Here is an 18,203-nt window from a genome sequence, read left to right on the forward strand (position 1 = left end):
AGTTTCCTTCCTAAAACCAAGGAGCCACTTGGTAGAAATTGTTGAATGAGTGAATGAATGAGTGAAGCTTTATAAGAAAAACAATCACTGGGCTCTAATCTCTGTGATCTGGCCCAGCCATCAGCCTGGGCATACTTCATTGGAACTAGTGAAGGAAGAGAGGGTGGAGGGAAGGAGAGAAGAATTGAAGGGAAGATCTATATCATTCATCCATTCATTCATAATGTAAACATTTAATTGAATATCTGTTTTGTGTCAAGCAGTGTGTTGAACTGAGCTAAAAAGAGAGAAACCAGGCCTGGACTCAGCCCTCAAGCAGGGAAATGGGGGCAATCACAGTCTGGTGAGGTATAGAGGAATAAACCTGGTCCCAGCTCTCAGTGCTATCCAAGTCTGGTGGGGAAATGTGTTACTTATCCATTGCTTCAAAATTTATCAGTTTAAAACTGAGCTTAAACAACAAACATTTATTATCTCATATAGTTTCTGAGGGCCTGGAATCTAGAGGTGGCTTGCTTGGCTAGTGGGTCTCTCATGAGGTTGCAATCAAGATGTAGGCTGGGACTGCAATCCCTGAGGACTTGACTAAGGCCAATGGGTCTGCTTCCAAGTTCACTCACTTGGCTGTTGGCAGGAAGCATCAGTTCCTCACCACGTGGGCCTCTCCATAGAGGCTACCCCCTCCTCCTGAGCAAGTGGTCTGAAAGAGAGCACAAGCGAGAGCACCCGAGACAGAAGTTGCAGTCTTTTATAACCTAATCTCAAAAGTGACACATCATCTCTTCTGCCATATGCTATAGGCCACACAGACCAATGCTAGTACACTGTGGTATACAAAGATGTGAAAACCAGGAGGTGAGGGTTATTGGGGGCCATCTTGGAAGCTAGATATCACACGGAGGCAGAGTTGCCAGGCATGGTCCAGATTCTTAAGGCTAAATATTATAGATTTCCTGAGACAGAACCAGATAGAGAGTTCCGGGAACCCAGAGGAAGCTGTCAACCCTGTGGGATGACAGAGGCAGGAATGTGGATTGAATCAGAGAGGAGGTAGCATTTGGCTTGGGTCCACATGAACATGAAGGAGGAATTAGTGTATCGGAGAAGGGAACTTGTAGGCATTAGTTCCAGCTCCTGTGAGCTCACAATGGCTCCCTGAGAGTTATGTTATAGACATCAGGGAACCTGTGGGGGGAGAAGGGGAATCCCTGTATTGACTAACTCACCAGGAAAATTCCTCCTTCTTCCTTCCCTCCCTTCTTCATTCCCACCCTTCCACCATACTCCCCTTTGTCCTTCCTTCCTTTTTCTCCCTCCCCCCACAACAGGTAAAGTCTCTGGCTGAATCCATCGATGAGGCCCTGAACTGCCATCCATCAGGGCCCATGTCTGAGGAGCCAGGGTCAGCCCAACTGGAGAAGCGGGAGTCGAAAGAACAGCAGGAGGATAGCTCAGCCACCTCCTTCAGCGACCTTCCCCTCTACCTGGATGAACCAGTTCCCCCACCATCCCCTGAGCGACTGCCCAGCACAGAGCCCCCAACCCAGGGCCGGCCTGAGTTCTGGGCACCAGCCCCTCTCCCGCCAGTTCCTCCACCAGTGCCTCCAGGGACCCGGGAAGATGGTGGCCGTGAGGAAGGCACTCGCAGGGGTCCTGGGTGCTTGGAGTGCCGGGATTTCCGACTGCGGGCTGCACACCTTCCCCTGCTTACTATTGAGCCTCCTAGCGACAGCTCCGTGGACCTGAGTGACCGCTCAGATCGCGGCTCTGTCCACCGCCAGCTGGTGTATGAGGCTGATGGCTGCAGCCCCCATGGGACCCTGAAGCACAAGGGGCCACCAGGCAGGGCCCCAATCCCACACCGACACTACCCAGCCCCTGAGGGCCCAGCCCCAGCCCCTCCAGGGCCCCTGCCACCAGCCCCCAACAGTGGCACTGGGCCCAGTGGTGTCCCTGGGGGTCGGAGGTTGGGGAAGTGTGAGGCAGCAGGTGAGAACTCTGATGGTGGAGATAATGAGAGCCTTGACAGCTCCAGCAATTCCAATGAGACCATCAACTGCAGCTCTGGCTCCTCTTCTCGGGACAGCCTGCGGGAGCCTCCAGCCACTGGCCTCTGTAAGCAGACTTACCAGCGGGAGACGAGGCACAGCTGGGACTCACCAGCCTTCAACAACGATGTGGTACAGAGGCGGCACTACAGAATCGGCCTCAACCTCTTCAATAAGTATGTGGTTTCCATTTTAGCCTTCTCACTCTTCCCTACCCTGCCATAGGCACTTTGGCCCCCAGAACTGAGCTCCAAGCAGTGGATCTTGGTTCTGCCATTCTATCATTTTGTGGAATGGTATTTCTTCCCAGCCGTTCAGGGAAGAGGATTGGCAGAGTAGAAAGACCCCCAGAGCACTTAGGTTCTAGTCCTAGTACTGCCACTGACAGGCTGTGAGATATTGGGCAAGATGTTCCCACTCTCTTAGCCCCAGTTCACACTTTAAAATTTCGAGCCTTGTCTGCCCCACCTCACCTAATTAGTGGAGAGGCAATATAGGGTAGAAAGAGCCCTAGTTTGGGAAACAGAAAACCTGGACCTCTCATCTAATTTTGGCCAAACTCACTGTATAACCCTGGGGAAGGTATGTTCCTTCCCTGGGCTTCAGTTTTTCTGTCAAATAGCAAGGTATGTATATTTGAGGTATTAGGGGGTGGGGTGGAGTGACAGGCTAGTCAGTGACTGTGCCTGAGCTCTTTCTAGGCACCTGGTCTTGTGCCAGGTACTTAGGAGTAAGGTGGGAATATGACATTTGATTGGAAAATAATGAGAAAACAATGTTTTACATTTTGATAGCCTATTAAACACTGCCACCTATATTTAATTCTCATAATAACTTGGGTAGCAGTGTCCCTATTTTATAGATAAGGAAACTGAGGCTTGGAGAAGTAAAAGGAATTGCCCAGAGTCATTACAACCAGTAAGTGATGGATCTGAGGCTCCTATAGCACCAAAGTCTCTTCCAAATTCTAACCTTGTGAGGTTTTAAGTTTCTGGGGTTCCAAAAATGGGAACTAGTACACTCTAGACCCAAATTTCTGGAAAGTGGGGAACACCTTGTCTATGCAAACATTGACAAAGGCTGGTGAGACCTGCCTGGATGGGACATGGGACAAAGCTCAAAGTAACCTCTTTATTTATTCCTTACTCTGAGGTTCTGTGACTTGGAGAGAGGGGCTTAGCCTGGAGCTCAGGCCTTCTCTCAGGCTTGCAGTGAATATTAAAGCTCTTGGCATAGTGGGTTTTGGCATAGAGCAATAGAGCAGGCTGTCATTAAATATTAATTTTCTTTTAACTGTGGTATAGCTCCAGTGAAGGAGGAAATTGGGTTGAAAATAGGACCTTGGAATTTTGAAGCTCTGTGAAATGAGTAAGTGGCTTCCTCTCCCTAGGCCTCAGTTTCCTCATCTGTACCATGAAGGGATTAGACCAAATTCTGTATTACCTTGGTTCTCTGAGGCCATGATTGGGCCCAAAAATAGTTCAAGAAATGAAACAGAGGGTACAGCTCCAGAAAGACAGTCATCTCATCTACCTCCCTTCTTTCTGCAGGAAGCCAGAGAAGGGTATCCAGTATCTGATTGAGCGGGGCTTCCTGTCAGACACGCCAGTGGGAGTGGCTCACTTCATCCTGGAGCGGAAAGGCCTGAGCCGGCAGATGATAGGGGAATTCCTAGGGAACCGACAGAAGCAGTTCAACAGAGACGTGTTGGAGTGAGAACCTCAGGATGGGCAGGCAGGGCCAGGGATTCCTGGAAAAGGAGAGCAGGAGGGAGGAAGGGGGCAGCCTGTCCCTTTTGCTCAGTTAAACTTTGAAAACAGGATGAAGAGACCTTCTTGCTCCCAAAGGATTAGGTCTAATCTCTCCTGGCCCCGTAAAGTCTTCTGTGTGGCATTGGGCAAGGCATGTGTGTCCTATGGCCTGCTTTGAGCCTCAATTTTCCCATCTCTGCCATGAGTGGGTTGATGGGAAGGACCTTTGGTAACCATGTGTCCTTCCTGGATTTTCCAGGATGGATTCAATTTCAAACATTCTATCCTTATTATGTACTTGTTTGGGCCATGGGTCCATATTTTAGAAGTCTGTCAGTGGAGGTGTCTGTCCATTCAAGCAGGTCAGGATGGGTCAGAGGTTTTCTGCAGAGGAATTGAGAGTGCCACACCCCCTCCTTTATTCCACAGCTGTGTGGTAGATGAGATGGACTTCTCCTCCATGGATTTGGATGATGCACTCCGGAAGTTCCAATCCCATATTCGAGTTCAGGGTGAGGCCCAGAAAGTGGAGCGACTCATTGAAGCCTTCAGGTATGCCTGCTTCGTACTCTTAAAGCTGCCCCTCTCTTCTTTGGGGGCGGGGCGGGGGGGGAGGCAATGTAGTATGTGTTTACAAGTCACCTCATAGTATCCTCACCATAAAACAGAAATTATAAATCCTATGTTGTAAGGCAGTTGTGAGGCTCAGAGGTAGTGTATATAAAGTATCTGGCTTAGCATCTGGAACATGGGCATTCAGTAAATGACAACAACAACAGCAATAACAGCTAACATTTCGTTGAGCACTCATTGTGTATCAGGTGCTGAGCTAGGCACACCACATGATAATTTCAGTGAATACTCACAACAACCCTATGAGTTTAGGTGCTTTTATTATTACTCCCATTTTGCAGATGAGGAACCTGAAGTTTAGAAAGTTTTCAGTAACTTGCCCAGAGTCATACAATGAGTAAGTGGTGGAACCAGGATTTGAACTCCAAGTCTGTCCAAGTCCATGATCCATGAACTTAACCATTATACTCTACTATAAATGCTTTGGGAGTCAGACAGACCTGGATATAAATCCTGATCTTCACCACTTTGGAATATTTAGAGGAGAAACAGAGAGTTGATGAGAACTTGTTTCCCATTATGGGAGAAGGATTTGTTTTGCAGTCAGAAAGATCTGAGTTTTCATCCTGGCTTCACCATTTACTAGCTCTATTATCTTTCGCAAGTTACCTCACCACTTTGAGCACCAGTCACTTCATCTGTAAAATGGGGCTGCTAATAGCTACCTTTGCAAGATTGTGATGGGATTACATGAGACAGTGTACATAAAGCCCCCGGCAAAGCTTAGTAAAAGATAGGGATTGTGATTTTTATGTGCTAGTCTTGGGGGAAACTCTGAAGATCCAAAGGACTAGGGAGTATTTCTTGAAGGAAAGGGTTCGTGGTACCAGAGTGGGAGGATGGTGTATAGGTAGAGGTTGCTGGTGCCTCAGCCTGGCCTTGGCCCCTTCTGCCCTGCAGCCAGCGGTACTGTGTGTGTAACCCAGCCCTTGTGCGCCAGTTCCGGAACCCAGACACCATCTTCATCCTTGCTTTTGCCATCATTCTCCTCAATACCGACATGTACAGTCCCAGCGTCAAGGCTGAACGCAAGATGAAACTAGATGACTTCATCAAGAACCTGAGAGGTGACCAGACCTCCCTATCAGCTTTTCCTGTCCTCCTCGGAAGGGAAAGTGGGCAGGGAAGTGGTGGGGGAGGGGAAGGATGAGGGAGATCAAATCATCTCCCTGGAAATCAACCTGTGATGCTTCACTTTCTGCCAAGACTGGATGTTCCCAGGGCACTCATTTTGCCTTATTCAAATATTCATTTATCTATTTACTCATTCATGCACTGAATATTTACTGAGCATCTGCTGTATATCAGACTCTATTCTAGGCTCTGGGGTTAAAGCAGCGAACCTGACAGATAAAAGTCTTGGCTTCTTACAGAGCTCACACTAATTCACTAACTCACTTATTCACCCATCTGCTTATTCGTTCACTCCTTCTTTTCTTCTCTTCTTTATTTATGCCCATAAAGGCTCATTTATGCATACATACATTCCTTCATTCATTCAACTAACCAGCCAGCCAGTCAACACTTACCGAGTGCCTACTGTGTACTAGGTCCTATGATGAGTGCTGAGGACAATGGAGAGGAGTCTGTCATAGTCCCTATCCTGAGAGAGCTTCCTGTTTGTGGGAGAGACTGACTTGTACCCAGATAACTAACAAGACAGAAAGTGCACAGTGATGTCAGAGAGACCAAAAGTTCAGTCAGAGCTCAAAGAAGGGAAAGCCCTGGAGGAAGCAGTATTTTGAAGTGGGCCTTGAAGGAGATAGTGTAAGCATAAGAATAATAAAGGCACAGAAGTGGGAAATGTTAAGTTGTATAGACAATAATTGAGGCAGGGTGGGTAAACTGGTTGAGAAGGTCAGTTGGAAGCAATATTTGAGGGCCTTGAATATCAGATAAAAGGTATCACTTTGATCCTTTTTCTTGGTTTATTGTATTGATGTCAAGCCCTGCCTCTCTCCAAAGAGCAGCCTACTAAAAATGGCACAGATATTAAATTCTTTAAATAGAAATGGAAGAGGGAATAGAGTTTGAGGGGGAAAAATAAGACAAAACAAATTTGCTGACCATTGGGGGATTTGCACAGTTGATGGACTTTAAGCTCTCTGGCAGCTAAGGTAAAAAGGCAGTGAGATGAAGGATGTTCCTTTAGCGTGTGTCCGAGGAGGTGTGACGTTTCCGAAGGAAAAAATATTTACCCTAGCAGGAGGTCTAGAGAGGAGAGTGAGTGGGTTTTACTCAGCAGACAATCAGGAGTTGAGAAACGTGGTAGACTTGGGAGGGGGCAGTTAGATCAGAGGCTATCTGGAGCTGTCTTCTAGAGTCCTGCCATTGTTTGCTCATTCATATTATTTTTCTGTGTGTGTGTGTATATATATACATACATACATATATATACTAATCCCCCCAGTATTAAATAAATAAGCAAACAAAAGTAATACATGCTCATTTCAGAGATTTTGGAAAATTAGAAAATTCCTTTTAATCACCCAAAATTGGTTAATATTAGTATGTATTTTCTTATCTTTTTTCCTCATGCTGTACATGCAATTTATTAAGCTGCTCTTCTCACTTAACTTGCCACGAGAATTCTCTCATGTCATTGAAATCTTTTTGTAAATATCAAGTTTTGATAACTATATATTATTTTATTAAATGGATATACTATATTTTACTTAACCGTTCTTCTATTGTTAGAACTTAGGTTGTTTCCAAAATTTCCCTATCCTGATGACACTTAGTGAACATCCTGTACATATATTAATCAGCATATTTCTGATTACTTCCTTAGGGCAGATTTCTAGAATAGTAATCACGGAGTATCAATATTTAGGCTCTTGTCAAATTACCTTTCAGAATAGTTATGCTAATATACGTGCCCACTTCCATGTAGTCTTACTAACACTGGGTATTATTTAAAATTATTTTTGCTAATTAGAAATATAAAAAAAAAGTTATCTGATTGTTTTAATCACAGTATGTTCTGAGTTGTTTAGACAAAATCCCCACCCCAGGGAAGAAAGCAATTGGCTGTTTTGCTGAAGGGCACCTTATCTGTCCCTAGTCCTGGCTCAGGGATTTAGGGAGCCCACTCCCTCTAATTCTGACCATTATCATGGCCCATGCCTGGGTGTGAGGTGTTGTGGAGAACCGCTACCACCCACTCAATATATTTATGTGTTAAATCCCTGTGTTACTCCCCAAACCTAGGGGTTGACAATGGTGAAGACATCCCCCGAGACCTCCTGGTAGGCATCTACCAGCGCATCCAGGGGCGTGAACTGCGGACCAATGATGACCATGTGTCCCAGGTGCAGGCCGTGGAGCGCATGATTGTGGGCAAGAAACCCGTAAGTGCCTTGGGAGGCTGCCGAGCGGACAGGGTTCTGGTCTGCCTCTGCCACTGTTTGGAAAGTCACTGCACCTTTCTAAGTCCTGGGTTCCCCTTACCTGCCAAATGGATTGAATGATAATGTATCCCCCCAGGAGGCTGTGGTGCAGATGAAGTGAGTTGCTCTACATGAATGCATCTAGCACGTTATGTTGCAAGGTACATAGCTGGTGCAGTATAAACATTAGCACCTTCCTACCTCTGGTTTTGCCTCTTCATCCCAAGTGAGGAGCCAAGCTGGTAACAGAAGCAAGAACACACTATAGGCATCTAGTCAGCAAACATTTCCAGGTGCCTTTCCACTGAGCCTGGCATTTCACTGGGCACCAAAGACACGGATATGAATCAGACACTGTGTCCATCCTTGGGAGCACTCACAGACCAGTGATGGTGTCAGACAAAATCACAAATAATACCTCTGCCTTATAGTCTAGTTAAAGGGAACACAAAAGGGGGAGAGGTTATTTCCAGCATGAGGAAATCAGGAAATACTTCTTGGAAGAGATTAATGTTAGAATTGGGCTTTGAAGGAAGAGTGCAATGTGGCCATATGGAGATGGCCAAGAAAGGCATTCCAAACAGAAGGAACTACACAGAGACAAAGGCAAGGCAGCAGCAACACTTAGTAGCTTATATCTTGTGTCAGAGTGACAGTGGTAAGTATCAGAGATAAACTTCCTTTTGCTGTTGAATGTTAAGGTGCCAGAGATCTGAAGCTGGCGGGCTGGCCTTGCTGACACCTATTTCTTCATACCTATCTAGGTTCTGTCTCTCCCTCACCGTCGACTGGTTTGCTGCTGCCAGCTCTACGAGGTGCCAGATCCAAACCGCCCCCAGAGGCTAGGGTTGCATCAGCGGGAGGTCTTCCTCTTCAATGATCTCCTTGTGGTATGAGCATTATGGGGGAGGAGATGGAAGGGAGATGAGCTTGGACCCTGGGTCTAGTGTGAACCATGTTAACATTGGTGGGTGGAAGCATGGTGGATGAGGTTCTCTGCCATGTGATTGATGTGATCTTGGGCAAGGTATAGGCCTTTTCTATTGTTTACTACAATTCAATTGTTTACTACAGATTAGCAAGTAAACCTGTACTTACCTTGGTTATTGGATCATCTGCCCCTGTCAGGGACTGTAAATTTGAAAAGAGGCTTTGATTCAGTAGGAAGGTGCTGTGGGGTTGGGGAGAGATGCCAGCCATACCTAGAAGTGGAATCTTTGATGTGGTGAAAATATATGAAGTTGTTCACTACAGGTTAGTAAGTAAGCACAAGTAAGCCTGTGCTTACCTTGCTTATTGGTTAATCCACCCTTGATTCAGAGGTAGTGACAGCCACACAGGGCAGAAAATGTGAGGACCAGGGGAAATGACAGACTTACAATCTGGGTAGTGTAGGAAATATCCTTGTCCACCTTAATAGCCCAGAGGGTTGGGTAGAGGGATGTAAATCTGTGATCCTGGGTTTAGTCTGAAACCGTTGGGTCACTGGAATGTTTGAATCAGCCTTAAAACAGAGCTCATCACCAGGACAGACACTTGTCTCAGGGGTGGGACTCTTAGGACTCTGCGGGCTGGAAGGGAATTTCTGAGTCTCCTGTGAAACCTCTTACCCAGGGCAAGAACTAGCCTCCTAGATGGTCCCTTGCTTATATGACTGCAGGGACAGAAAGCTGCCTGCCTCCAAGGCAGCCAGTTTCCTTGTCAGAAAGCTTTGACCGCTAGAATCTGTCTATGAGTTTCTTCCAACAGTCTTCACTCGACCCTTGGGATCATAGAGCACAAGTGTTCTCCCTCTGCTCTGAGAGCTCTTCAGGGATTTGAGGGCAGTAGTCCTGTCTCCTATTGTTCTTCTCTCCTTTAGAGCAAGGTTTCTCAACCCTGGCACTATTGCCATTGGGCACAAGATAATTCTTTGTTGTTGGGAGCTGTGCATTGTAGGAAGTTTAGCAGCACCCTTGTCTCTGCCTGCTAGATGCCATTAGCATTCCCCCCTCCCCAGGAAAAATGTCTGCAGACATTGCTAAGTGCCATGTCTGGGGCAAAATCACCCCCAGTTGAGAACCACTACTTTAGATAAGCACCTCCAAAGCCCTCTCTGAGCCTAAATTTCCTCCTCTGAAATAGGGCTAATCCCTACCTCATAGGGTTGTCATGAGGATTAAATAAGATGTTGGATGTGGAATGGCCTAGCCCTGAGGAGTGCCTGGCCTACCTAGGTGCTCAGTAAATGTTTAAACATCCATTACATATTGACAGTTGTTGTGTATCCAACTGTGCTAGGCACTGGGTACACAGAGATGAATCAGACACAGTCCTTGTTCTCAAGGCACTTACAGTCCAAAGGACCTAAAAAAATGTGTTGCCTAACTGTGTGCTGTAACCATCCTGAAATCAAATAACTTTGCTTTTAAGAACCATTTGCAGACTATTTGCAGCCTATGTTAATTGAGTCCAGAGTGCCCAAGTACTTGATAAAGACCTTCAGTTGCTGACAGCAAGGCTTCAAACCAGTTCAGTCTGGTTCAAACAGCTGCTGAGAATTTGCATTTCTAATGATTCCCTGCTGAGAATTTGCATTTCCACTCCAGAAATAATGAATCGGAATCTATATTTTAAAAAGATCCCCCAGGTGATTCTTATGTATAACTTCCTGGGAACTTATGAGAATAGCAAAATCTCAGCAGGAATTGTTAGAAATGCAAATTCTCAGCAGGGGTTTGAACAGAACCGGTTCAAAGCCCTGGTTGAGAGTAAGACCAGCGCTGTTCAACAGAGATTTGTCTTTATGTGCTAGACCCAGTGGGGTGGGGGCCGCCTGCCTTGGCACTCCCAGTCCAGCAGGAGGCAATCATATATCTCAGAGGACTATCATAAAGCCTGACAAGTGAAAGGTACTGGACCACAAAAAAACAGACCAGCACTCTGGAAACTCAGAGAAGGGAAAAAAACATATTTGTGTGGGGTGTTAGGACAGGCTTCCTGGAGGGAGCAGCATTCAGTTAATTTTTGTAAAAATCTTAAATGCCTGCTGTGCATCATCCTTGCATCAGGAACTTGCATTTTTCTCCCATCTTCCCTGTTCTGCTCCTCAAGCTTCAGTTCTGCCCAACTTGTGGGTATGTGTGTTCATGTGTATATGTCTGTTACTGGGGATGGGAGGGGAGGGAGGATACTAGAAATAGGTGCCATGTGGAAATTTCCCACCCCAAACCCTGCCTCTTGTCTTTTCCCCATCCCATCCAAAGGTCACCAAAATTTTCCAGAAGAAGAAGATCTTGGTGACATACAGCTTCCGTCAGTCCTTTCCCCTTGTGGAAATGCACATGCAGCTCTTCCAGAATTCATGTGAGTCCCTTCTTGAAGCCCAGCCACCCAGGAGTCTACGCCATGGCCCCCATGCTCATCCTTCATCCATATCAGCCTCCCATGACTGCCTTTCCTAGCCAACTACTCAGCTCCATCAGCCTCCAGTTTTTGGAGTCCTTTACAACTGGGCTAATGTCTCCAAGGAGTTCCTGGGTGGCACAAATGGTTAAACACTGGGCTACTAACCCACCCAGAGGCGCCTCAGAAGAAAGGCCTGGTAATCTGCTTCTGAATGGTCACAGCCTTGAAAACCCTATGGAACAGTTCTACTCTGCACACATGGGGTCACCATGAGTCAGAATTGACTCGATTGTAACTAGTACTGGTACTGGTAAGGCCTCCACAGCACCTAATTGGTCACAGGATGAAGGGCAGGCCAGGGTGGAGTACAGCTTGGGTCTAGCCCCCTGGGTCTTACAGAGAACCATAATGTGTTCTCTGGGGAGAGGGAAGGCTGAAGCTTTGGCTATCACGGTGTGCCCTGGAGAACTGAGCTAGGAGAAGCTTTGTTGGGTGACATTCTGGGCAGCAGATGCAATGTGAGTACAGGCAGAGGTGTAAAGGACAGGGTTTCTAAAGAACAGCACAGAATTCAGTTTGCCTTTATACCCTAGAGTATAGGAAGTAACAGGATCACGACTACCAGGAGTTTGGGGACTTTGGGGGCAAAGGGGAGCCACTGAAGATTCTTGAGCAGAGAGGGGGCATGATCAGAGTTGCACATCGGAAAAATCGTTTCACTTATGAGCCACCTCGCTTCAATCCTGACAGAGGTGCCCAAACTACCCAGCTACCTCCCTTTCCCCACAGATTATCAGTTTGGGATCAAGTTGTTGTCTGCAGTACCTGGTGGAGAGCGGAAAGTCCTTATCATCTTCAATGCTCCCAGCCTCCAGGACCGACTGCGCTTTACATCTGACCTACGCGAATCCATTGCTGAAGTGCAGGAGATGGAGAAATACCGTGTGGAGTGTGAGTAGCCTAGCCACACCTCCTTTCCCCTCTCCTAATATACTGCCCTGCAGAAACCAAGAATCCTGTCCTCTCAGAATCTCAGAGTTGAGAGTTAGCTTGTCCAACCTTCCTACCCTCATTCTAGGAACCTTCAACCTCCATTTGAATACCTTCAGTGACAAGGTGCTCATAACTTCCCAACCTCAGATTATTATTCCAAGCCCTAATTATGAGCCATCTCTTCTTCTATTGAAAGGCAGCAGGGAGAAGAATCAGGGTATTGGAAGGTAGGACTGTATTTTCAGATCCCAGGTATGCTACTTATTATCTGGGTAAACGGGGCCAAGTTGCTTAACCCTCTGAGCCCCAGTTTCTTCATACATGAAATTGGGATAGTGAAATCTCCTTCACAGAGTTGTGGAGATCAAGAGAGATAAGGTAGATGAAGTGTCCTAATACATCTTAGGTGTTCAACAAATATCATTCCTCTTCCCACCCTCTCTTCTACTCTCCCCACATGTTAATTCTTGAGTTGAGTCCTGATGACCTATCCTCCCAGCCTCCAGGGGTTATGCCAAGTCATTTTGATCATACATAATAAAAAATAGTGATTACATTTCCTCCCTCCCAATGCCCTCCAAGTTTTCTCTTCTCCAGGCTAAGCAGTCCCAGTTCCTTGTCACAGTTAATTAACATTGTGTTAAGGAGAACGAGGCAGGCCGACAGAAGGAGACAAGGACATTGGACAGCTCCTTGGTGAGGCCTTCAGAGTTCCAGGGTGCACTCTACTCAGCAAGGCAGGGTCTGAAATTTCAGTTCACTAGAGACCCTGGGAAAATTCAGAGAGAGGAATTAGCATACCAAGAGGAGGGAAGGGCAATAGGGAGTTGGGGTGTAAGGAGGCTGAGAGAGCACAGGCTCCAGAGTCAGGCAGACCTGCTTCCAGATGTCAGCTCTACCTTTTCCAGCTGTATGATCCTGGGCAAGCTCTATGACTTCTCTGATTCTCAGTTTTTTCCTTTGAAAAATGTGGATGATAATACTTACCTCAAAACTGTTGTGAGGCTTGAGAGAGATGAAGTATGATGTATAGCACCCAGCCTACTACCAGCACATAATAAAGGATTCAATTCCTGTCAGTTTCCTGCTCCTGTTCTTCCAGGAGTCTCTCTGCTCTGGAGTAAGGTTTGGAGAACTGAGTGAGGTCTGGAAAGGTTGCCCTTTGCCATAGGCCGCAAGGACCTCCCTGTTCTCTAGGGAACCATCTTCTGGGAAGCTTTTTTGTTAAAGGGCAAGGGTGGTTTGGGAAATCGGATTGAAAGAGGGCAGAAAAAAAGGACAGTGAAAAGAAGGGGAAAGGGGAAGGAAGAGCAAGCATTGAAAGGGATGAAGGGAAGACTGAGCAAAAGGAGATGGTGCGAGATGGGCTGGGCACTGAGCAAGCCTCAGAGATGAAGCTGAGGCTTGGGGAAAAACATGTGCTACCTCTTCAGAGGGCAAAACAGGAGTCCTGGAGAAGAGAGGGAGGGAGGAAGAGTAAGGCACCTGGGGTCAGTCAGGTAAGGTCTCACTCCTATTCCTGACCTTTGCTCTCTGTCTCCCCCACTGCCATCCAGCGGAGCTAGAGAAGCAGAAAGGTTTGATGCGGCCTAACGCCTCACAGCCTGGAGGGGCCAAGGACTCAGTGAATGGGACACTGGCCCGCAGTAGCCTGGAGGACACTTACGGGGCAGGCGATGGGCTCAAACGAGGTGCACTCAGCAGTTCCCTGCGAGACCTCTCTGATGCAGGTAAGTTTTCTGCACCCCTGTCCTAGCTGGGGAGATGTGGGACCAGGTGTCCTCTTTGCCTCCTATCACTGTCCACCAGCCTTCCCTCAACCTGCCACACGCACACATACCCTGCCTTCATCCAGAGCCCTGGGCACTGTGCCACAGGGGGCCTGGTAGCCAGGACAGAACAGGTGGAGCCCAGGGTTTGGGTCAGGGAGTGTGAAGTGGGGCCACAGTCTTAGCCCCTCTCTCTTGCTGCTCCACGTCTCCTCCTCTTTTTCCTCTTTTCTCTCTCCTGTACCACCTCTCCTCCTCCTCCATCTTTTCCTCCTCTCTTCTTCTCCACCTCTCCTCCTCCCCACCTCCCCCTCTTCAATGGGGGAAAGGGATAATGGGGTGTCTGTCCTCGGGAGGGGCCCAGGCCTGGTGCCCAGCTCTAGAGCCCAACAGGGTGGGGAGGGGGGGTTGCTGCTCTGACGCTGGGCTCCTTGCTTGTGGGTGCAGGGAAGCGGGGGCGGCGTAACAGCGTGGGATCGCTGGACAGCACCATTGAAGTAAGTGCCAGCTCTTGCCCCACTTGTCTTTTGCATGAGCCCTGCCCCGGGCATGGAACCCCAGAGGAAGAGGGGACCTGTTGCTTCTCCCCCTTCCATGCTGGGAACCGTGTGGCTTCTCTCCCAGCCAACCATTCTCTCCATCTGTCCTCAACTCTGTCTGTCCTCACTCTGCCTGTCTCTCAGTCTGTCTTCCACTCTCCCATGCCCCCTCCCAACCCCAGGGCAGACTCTAAGTAGTGATGCCCTTGGAGTTGGGTCATAAGAAGCTGTTACCTCCAAGTCTTGCTCTTTGACCCTGAGCAAGCCACTCTGCCTCTCTGGGCCTAATGTTTTCCCTGCCTGCAAAATGGGGGTAATAAAGAGGTAATACTAATTATTCCTCTCCCACCTGAGGCTCAGATGAGATAGTGAATGTGACTGCAGAGCTTTGCAATCTGGGAAGCCCCATGTACAAGTAAAGGACTATTATTTTACTATTATTATTATGACTCGGGAGTTCTGTCTCCCTAGCTCCAGCCCTAAGGGACAGGGGTGGAGTTTAGGGTTGGGGGTTTAGGACATCTAGACTGGCCTGACTTCCCCCCTCCCCCTTCCAGGGGTCTGTTATTAGCAGTCCACGCCCTCACCAGAGGATGCCACCTCCGCCCCCACCCCCGCCGCCAGAGGAGTACAAGAGCCAGAGGCCCGTCTCCAACTCCTCATCCTTCCTGGGCTCCCTATTTGGAAGCAAGCGGGGCAAGGGGCCCTTCCAGATGCCACCACCGCCAACAGGCCAGGCCTCTGCCTCCTCTTCATCTGCTTCTTCCACCCACCACCACCACCACCACCACCACCATGGTCACAGCCATGGTGGCCTAGGGGTGCTGCCTGATGGGCAGTCCAAGCTCCAGGCCCTGCATGCCCAGTATTGCCAAGGACCAGGCCCTGCCCCACCACCTTACCTCCCACCCCAGCAGCCCCCTCTACCCCCACCTCCTCAGCAGCCCCCACCCCTGCCCCAACTGGGCTCCATTCCACCACCTCCAGCCTCAGCCCCACCTGTGGGGCCACATCGTCACTTTCATGCACATGGCCCAGTCCCAGGCCCCCAGCACTATACCTTGGGCCGGCCAGGCAGGGCTCCCAGACGGGGGGCTGGAGGGCACCCTCAGTTTGTCCCACATGGCCGCCACCCCCTGCACCAGCCCACATCCCCACTGCCCCTGTACAGTCCTGCCCCCCAACACCCTCCAGCCCACAAACAGGGCCCCAAGCACTTCATCTTTAGTCACCACCCACAGATGATGCCAGCTGCAGGGGCAGCTGGGGGCCCTGGATCCCGGCCGTCAGGAGGCTCCTACTCCCACCCCCATCATCCCCAGTCACCATTGTCACCACACTCACCCATCCCACCCCACCCTTCCTACCCACCACTGCCTCCACCCTCACCCCACACCCCACACTCGCCTCTGCCGCCCACCTCACCCCATGGCCCACTGCACGCCTCTGGGCCCCCTGGCACAGCCAACCCACCCACTGCAAACCCCAAGGCCAAGCCAAGTCGGATCAGCACCGTGGTCTGATGAATGGATAGTGAGCTGGGGCCCAGGAAGGTCTGGGGAAATGACTGCAGAGGGCCCTTGTACCCTCTTTTCTTCCTAAGTTTTTCCAAAATATATATACATATAGAAATGTCCTCTTTGCCCCTTCTTCCCTGCCTTGGGATCCCTCTTCTAACTCCCACAGTATAGTCATCATGGGTTTCCTTCCAGATTTGAGGACCCCTGCCACTTGAAGCCTGGACTCAGGGCTGTCTAGCTCTAGGAAGTAGTGAGGATCTTTCAGAGATCCTCTTCCTCTTTTTCCTCTCTTCTTCTTTCCCCCTTTTCTCTGGAGGTCTGGCTGGGGGGCTTTAGACCTCCAGGCCAAATGAGCTCCCTTTCATCTCTGGCTGGGAGAGAAGGATAGGCCTCCAGAGCTGTAGAGGTGAAGGTTTCCCCAAGGTTCCTCTGGGTGTGTGGGGCTAGGAGAGAGCTCTGTAGAGTTGTGGCTAAACCTCAGCGGGCTTGGCCCTCTCTCTGACCTCAGGGCCTGGCCACACACCTCCATGTGTCTTTCTGCCTGCTGGAGGACATAGACTGCCAATGCACTGGTAGGTAGGATCCTGCTTATGCTAGCTCCTAGATGGGACAATGCTTTCTCTCTAGAGCCAGTCTATGTATGCCCTTTCTCCAATAGCCCCCAGCCCAGCCCTCTTCAGCTTCAGGACCTTGCCTCTCCCTGCAACACAACGTTCTTATCCTGATTGACGTCCAGATAGATTTTGGGGGGCCCAGGTCTGGGATGAGAAGGGCACTGCCCTCCCTCACCCATATTGCATGCCCCCCCCCCATTCCCTTACACCTACCCTACCTACAACTGAAGACAATGCACTTTACAGATACTGCCCACATACACCTCGCTGGGGCAGGGTACCCAGCATCAGCCCTAGGGAGAGAGGCTCCCAGAGGGCCATTATGAGCCCAAGATGTCCTTCCTGAGGCAGAGATGGAAGCCATCAAAGTGGGGGCTGGGAGCCAAGATGCCTGAGTCCTTCTGTCCTTCAAAATCTCCTCTGCCTCTCCAGCCATTTATTTATTATAAATATATTTTTTACAAGCCCCAGCTCCTCTTCTTGTCCTACATATCAAGCCCCTTTCTCAGCTCCTGCCTCCCTCTCCCCTCTCTACCATGGGCTGTAGTACAGACAGACAGACCTTGGCTGTATGAAGGGTCAGGGACCCCGGGGCTTGGGGGCAAGGGAGGAGGGCAGTGGGAGGGGTTGTACGGAGAGGAGCCGGGGTTCAGACATTGTCTTTTTTCCTTCTTGTATATAAGAATGTATATTTGATGCCTCATAAAAGACCTTGTGCTCACCTCCTGCCTCTGCCTCCTACTTATGCCCCCTCCCTCCACTGTGGAGCCCCAAGAGAAAGGGGCCTTAACCCAGGGAGGTATTGTGCTAATGGCAGTTCAGGCAAGTGGGTGGGCAAGGTATTTTGGTTGGGTGGGAGGTGGGGGTGAGGGATTTTTCCCTATCTCATTTCATAAATGGTCTGCATGACATAGTGGGAGAGTATAGACTTTGGAGTTGATCTAGTTCAATCCTGGGTTTTCCACTCCCTAAGCATGTGAATTTGGGAAAGTTACCCTTAGTCTCAGTTTCCTCAATTTAAAACTGGGGATGATAAGCCTTTGCCACTTGGAGTTTTGATGGTTCCATGAAGTAATGAAAGTCAAGCAGCCTGCATGGAGTAAGGTGCTCAACAAGTTAGTTCCTTTCTCTTCCACAGGTTTGGTATTTCCTTCCACTCTTGTGTCATCTATCCACACCCTTCTGTGGCTGGCCTGGCTTTGCCCTGGAGTCCCCCTCCACAACTGCTAGCCACATCTCTATTCTTGAGGGGTGGGGAGGGTGGCTTGGCCCAGGAAGGCACAGAGCTAGATACATTATAAGGGCTCTGTGTATATACACAACATAGCTGAATTCCTTTTAGTTTACAGAGGAGGAGAAAAGCCCAGAGCAGGGAAGGGTCTTTCCTAAAGCCACGTAGCAAGTCAGAAGACAGGGTTTTCCTGACTTCTAGCCCAGGTCCCTTTCCCGCCCCACAAATTGCCTCCCTATGAAATGGGATGTTTATAGCACCATGATGTCCTGAGTCTCAGCATAGCACCTGAGGGATGGGGCAGAGCAATGGCTCTAGGCTAGGGTCCT

The 18,203-nt window shown here is 49.0% G+C and overlaps 1 protein-coding gene across 4 annotated transcripts in view; it reads left to right on the forward strand.

Moving 5' to 3' along the window:
• The window catches only part of IQSEC2 (IQ motif and Sec7 domain ArfGEF 2), an 84,146-nt gene extending 66,780 nt beyond the window's left edge, over positions 1 to 17,366 (forward strand). For 3 of the 4 annotated variants that reach the window (XM_049872579.1, XM_049872581.1, XM_049872580.1), the window contains 11 exons: positions 1,329 to 2,224; positions 3,599 to 3,760; positions 4,229 to 4,351; positions 5,333 to 5,499; positions 7,643 to 7,782; positions 8,586 to 8,711; positions 11,067 to 11,166; positions 11,998 to 12,159; positions 13,758 to 13,931; positions 14,418 to 14,467; positions 15,067 to 17,366. In XM_049872579.1, the coding sequence (XP_049728536.1) occupies positions 1,329 to 2,224; positions 3,599 to 3,760; positions 4,229 to 4,351; positions 5,333 to 5,499; positions 7,643 to 7,782; positions 8,586 to 8,711; positions 11,067 to 11,166; positions 11,998 to 12,159; positions 13,758 to 13,931; positions 14,418 to 14,467; positions 15,067 to 16,032 (3,066 nt within the window). In that variant the 3' untranslated portion in view covers positions 16,033 to 17,366. The remainder of the gene's footprint in view (positions 1 to 1,328; positions 2,225 to 3,598; positions 3,761 to 4,228; positions 4,352 to 5,332; positions 5,500 to 7,642; positions 7,783 to 8,585; positions 8,712 to 11,066; positions 11,167 to 11,997; positions 12,160 to 13,757; positions 13,932 to 14,417; positions 14,468 to 15,066) is intronic. The other variant, XM_049872582.1, reaches the window with a different exon arrangement.
• The last annotated feature ends 837 nt before the right edge of the window (positions 17,367 to 18,203 follow it).

The sequence above is a fragment of the Elephas maximus genome, chromosome X (genome assembly GCF_024166365.1).
Source record: "Elephas maximus indicus isolate mEleMax1 chromosome X, mEleMax1 primary haplotype, whole genome shotgun sequence".
Lineage (NCBI taxonomy): Eukaryota > Metazoa > Chordata > Mammalia > Proboscidea > Elephantidae > Elephas > Elephas maximus.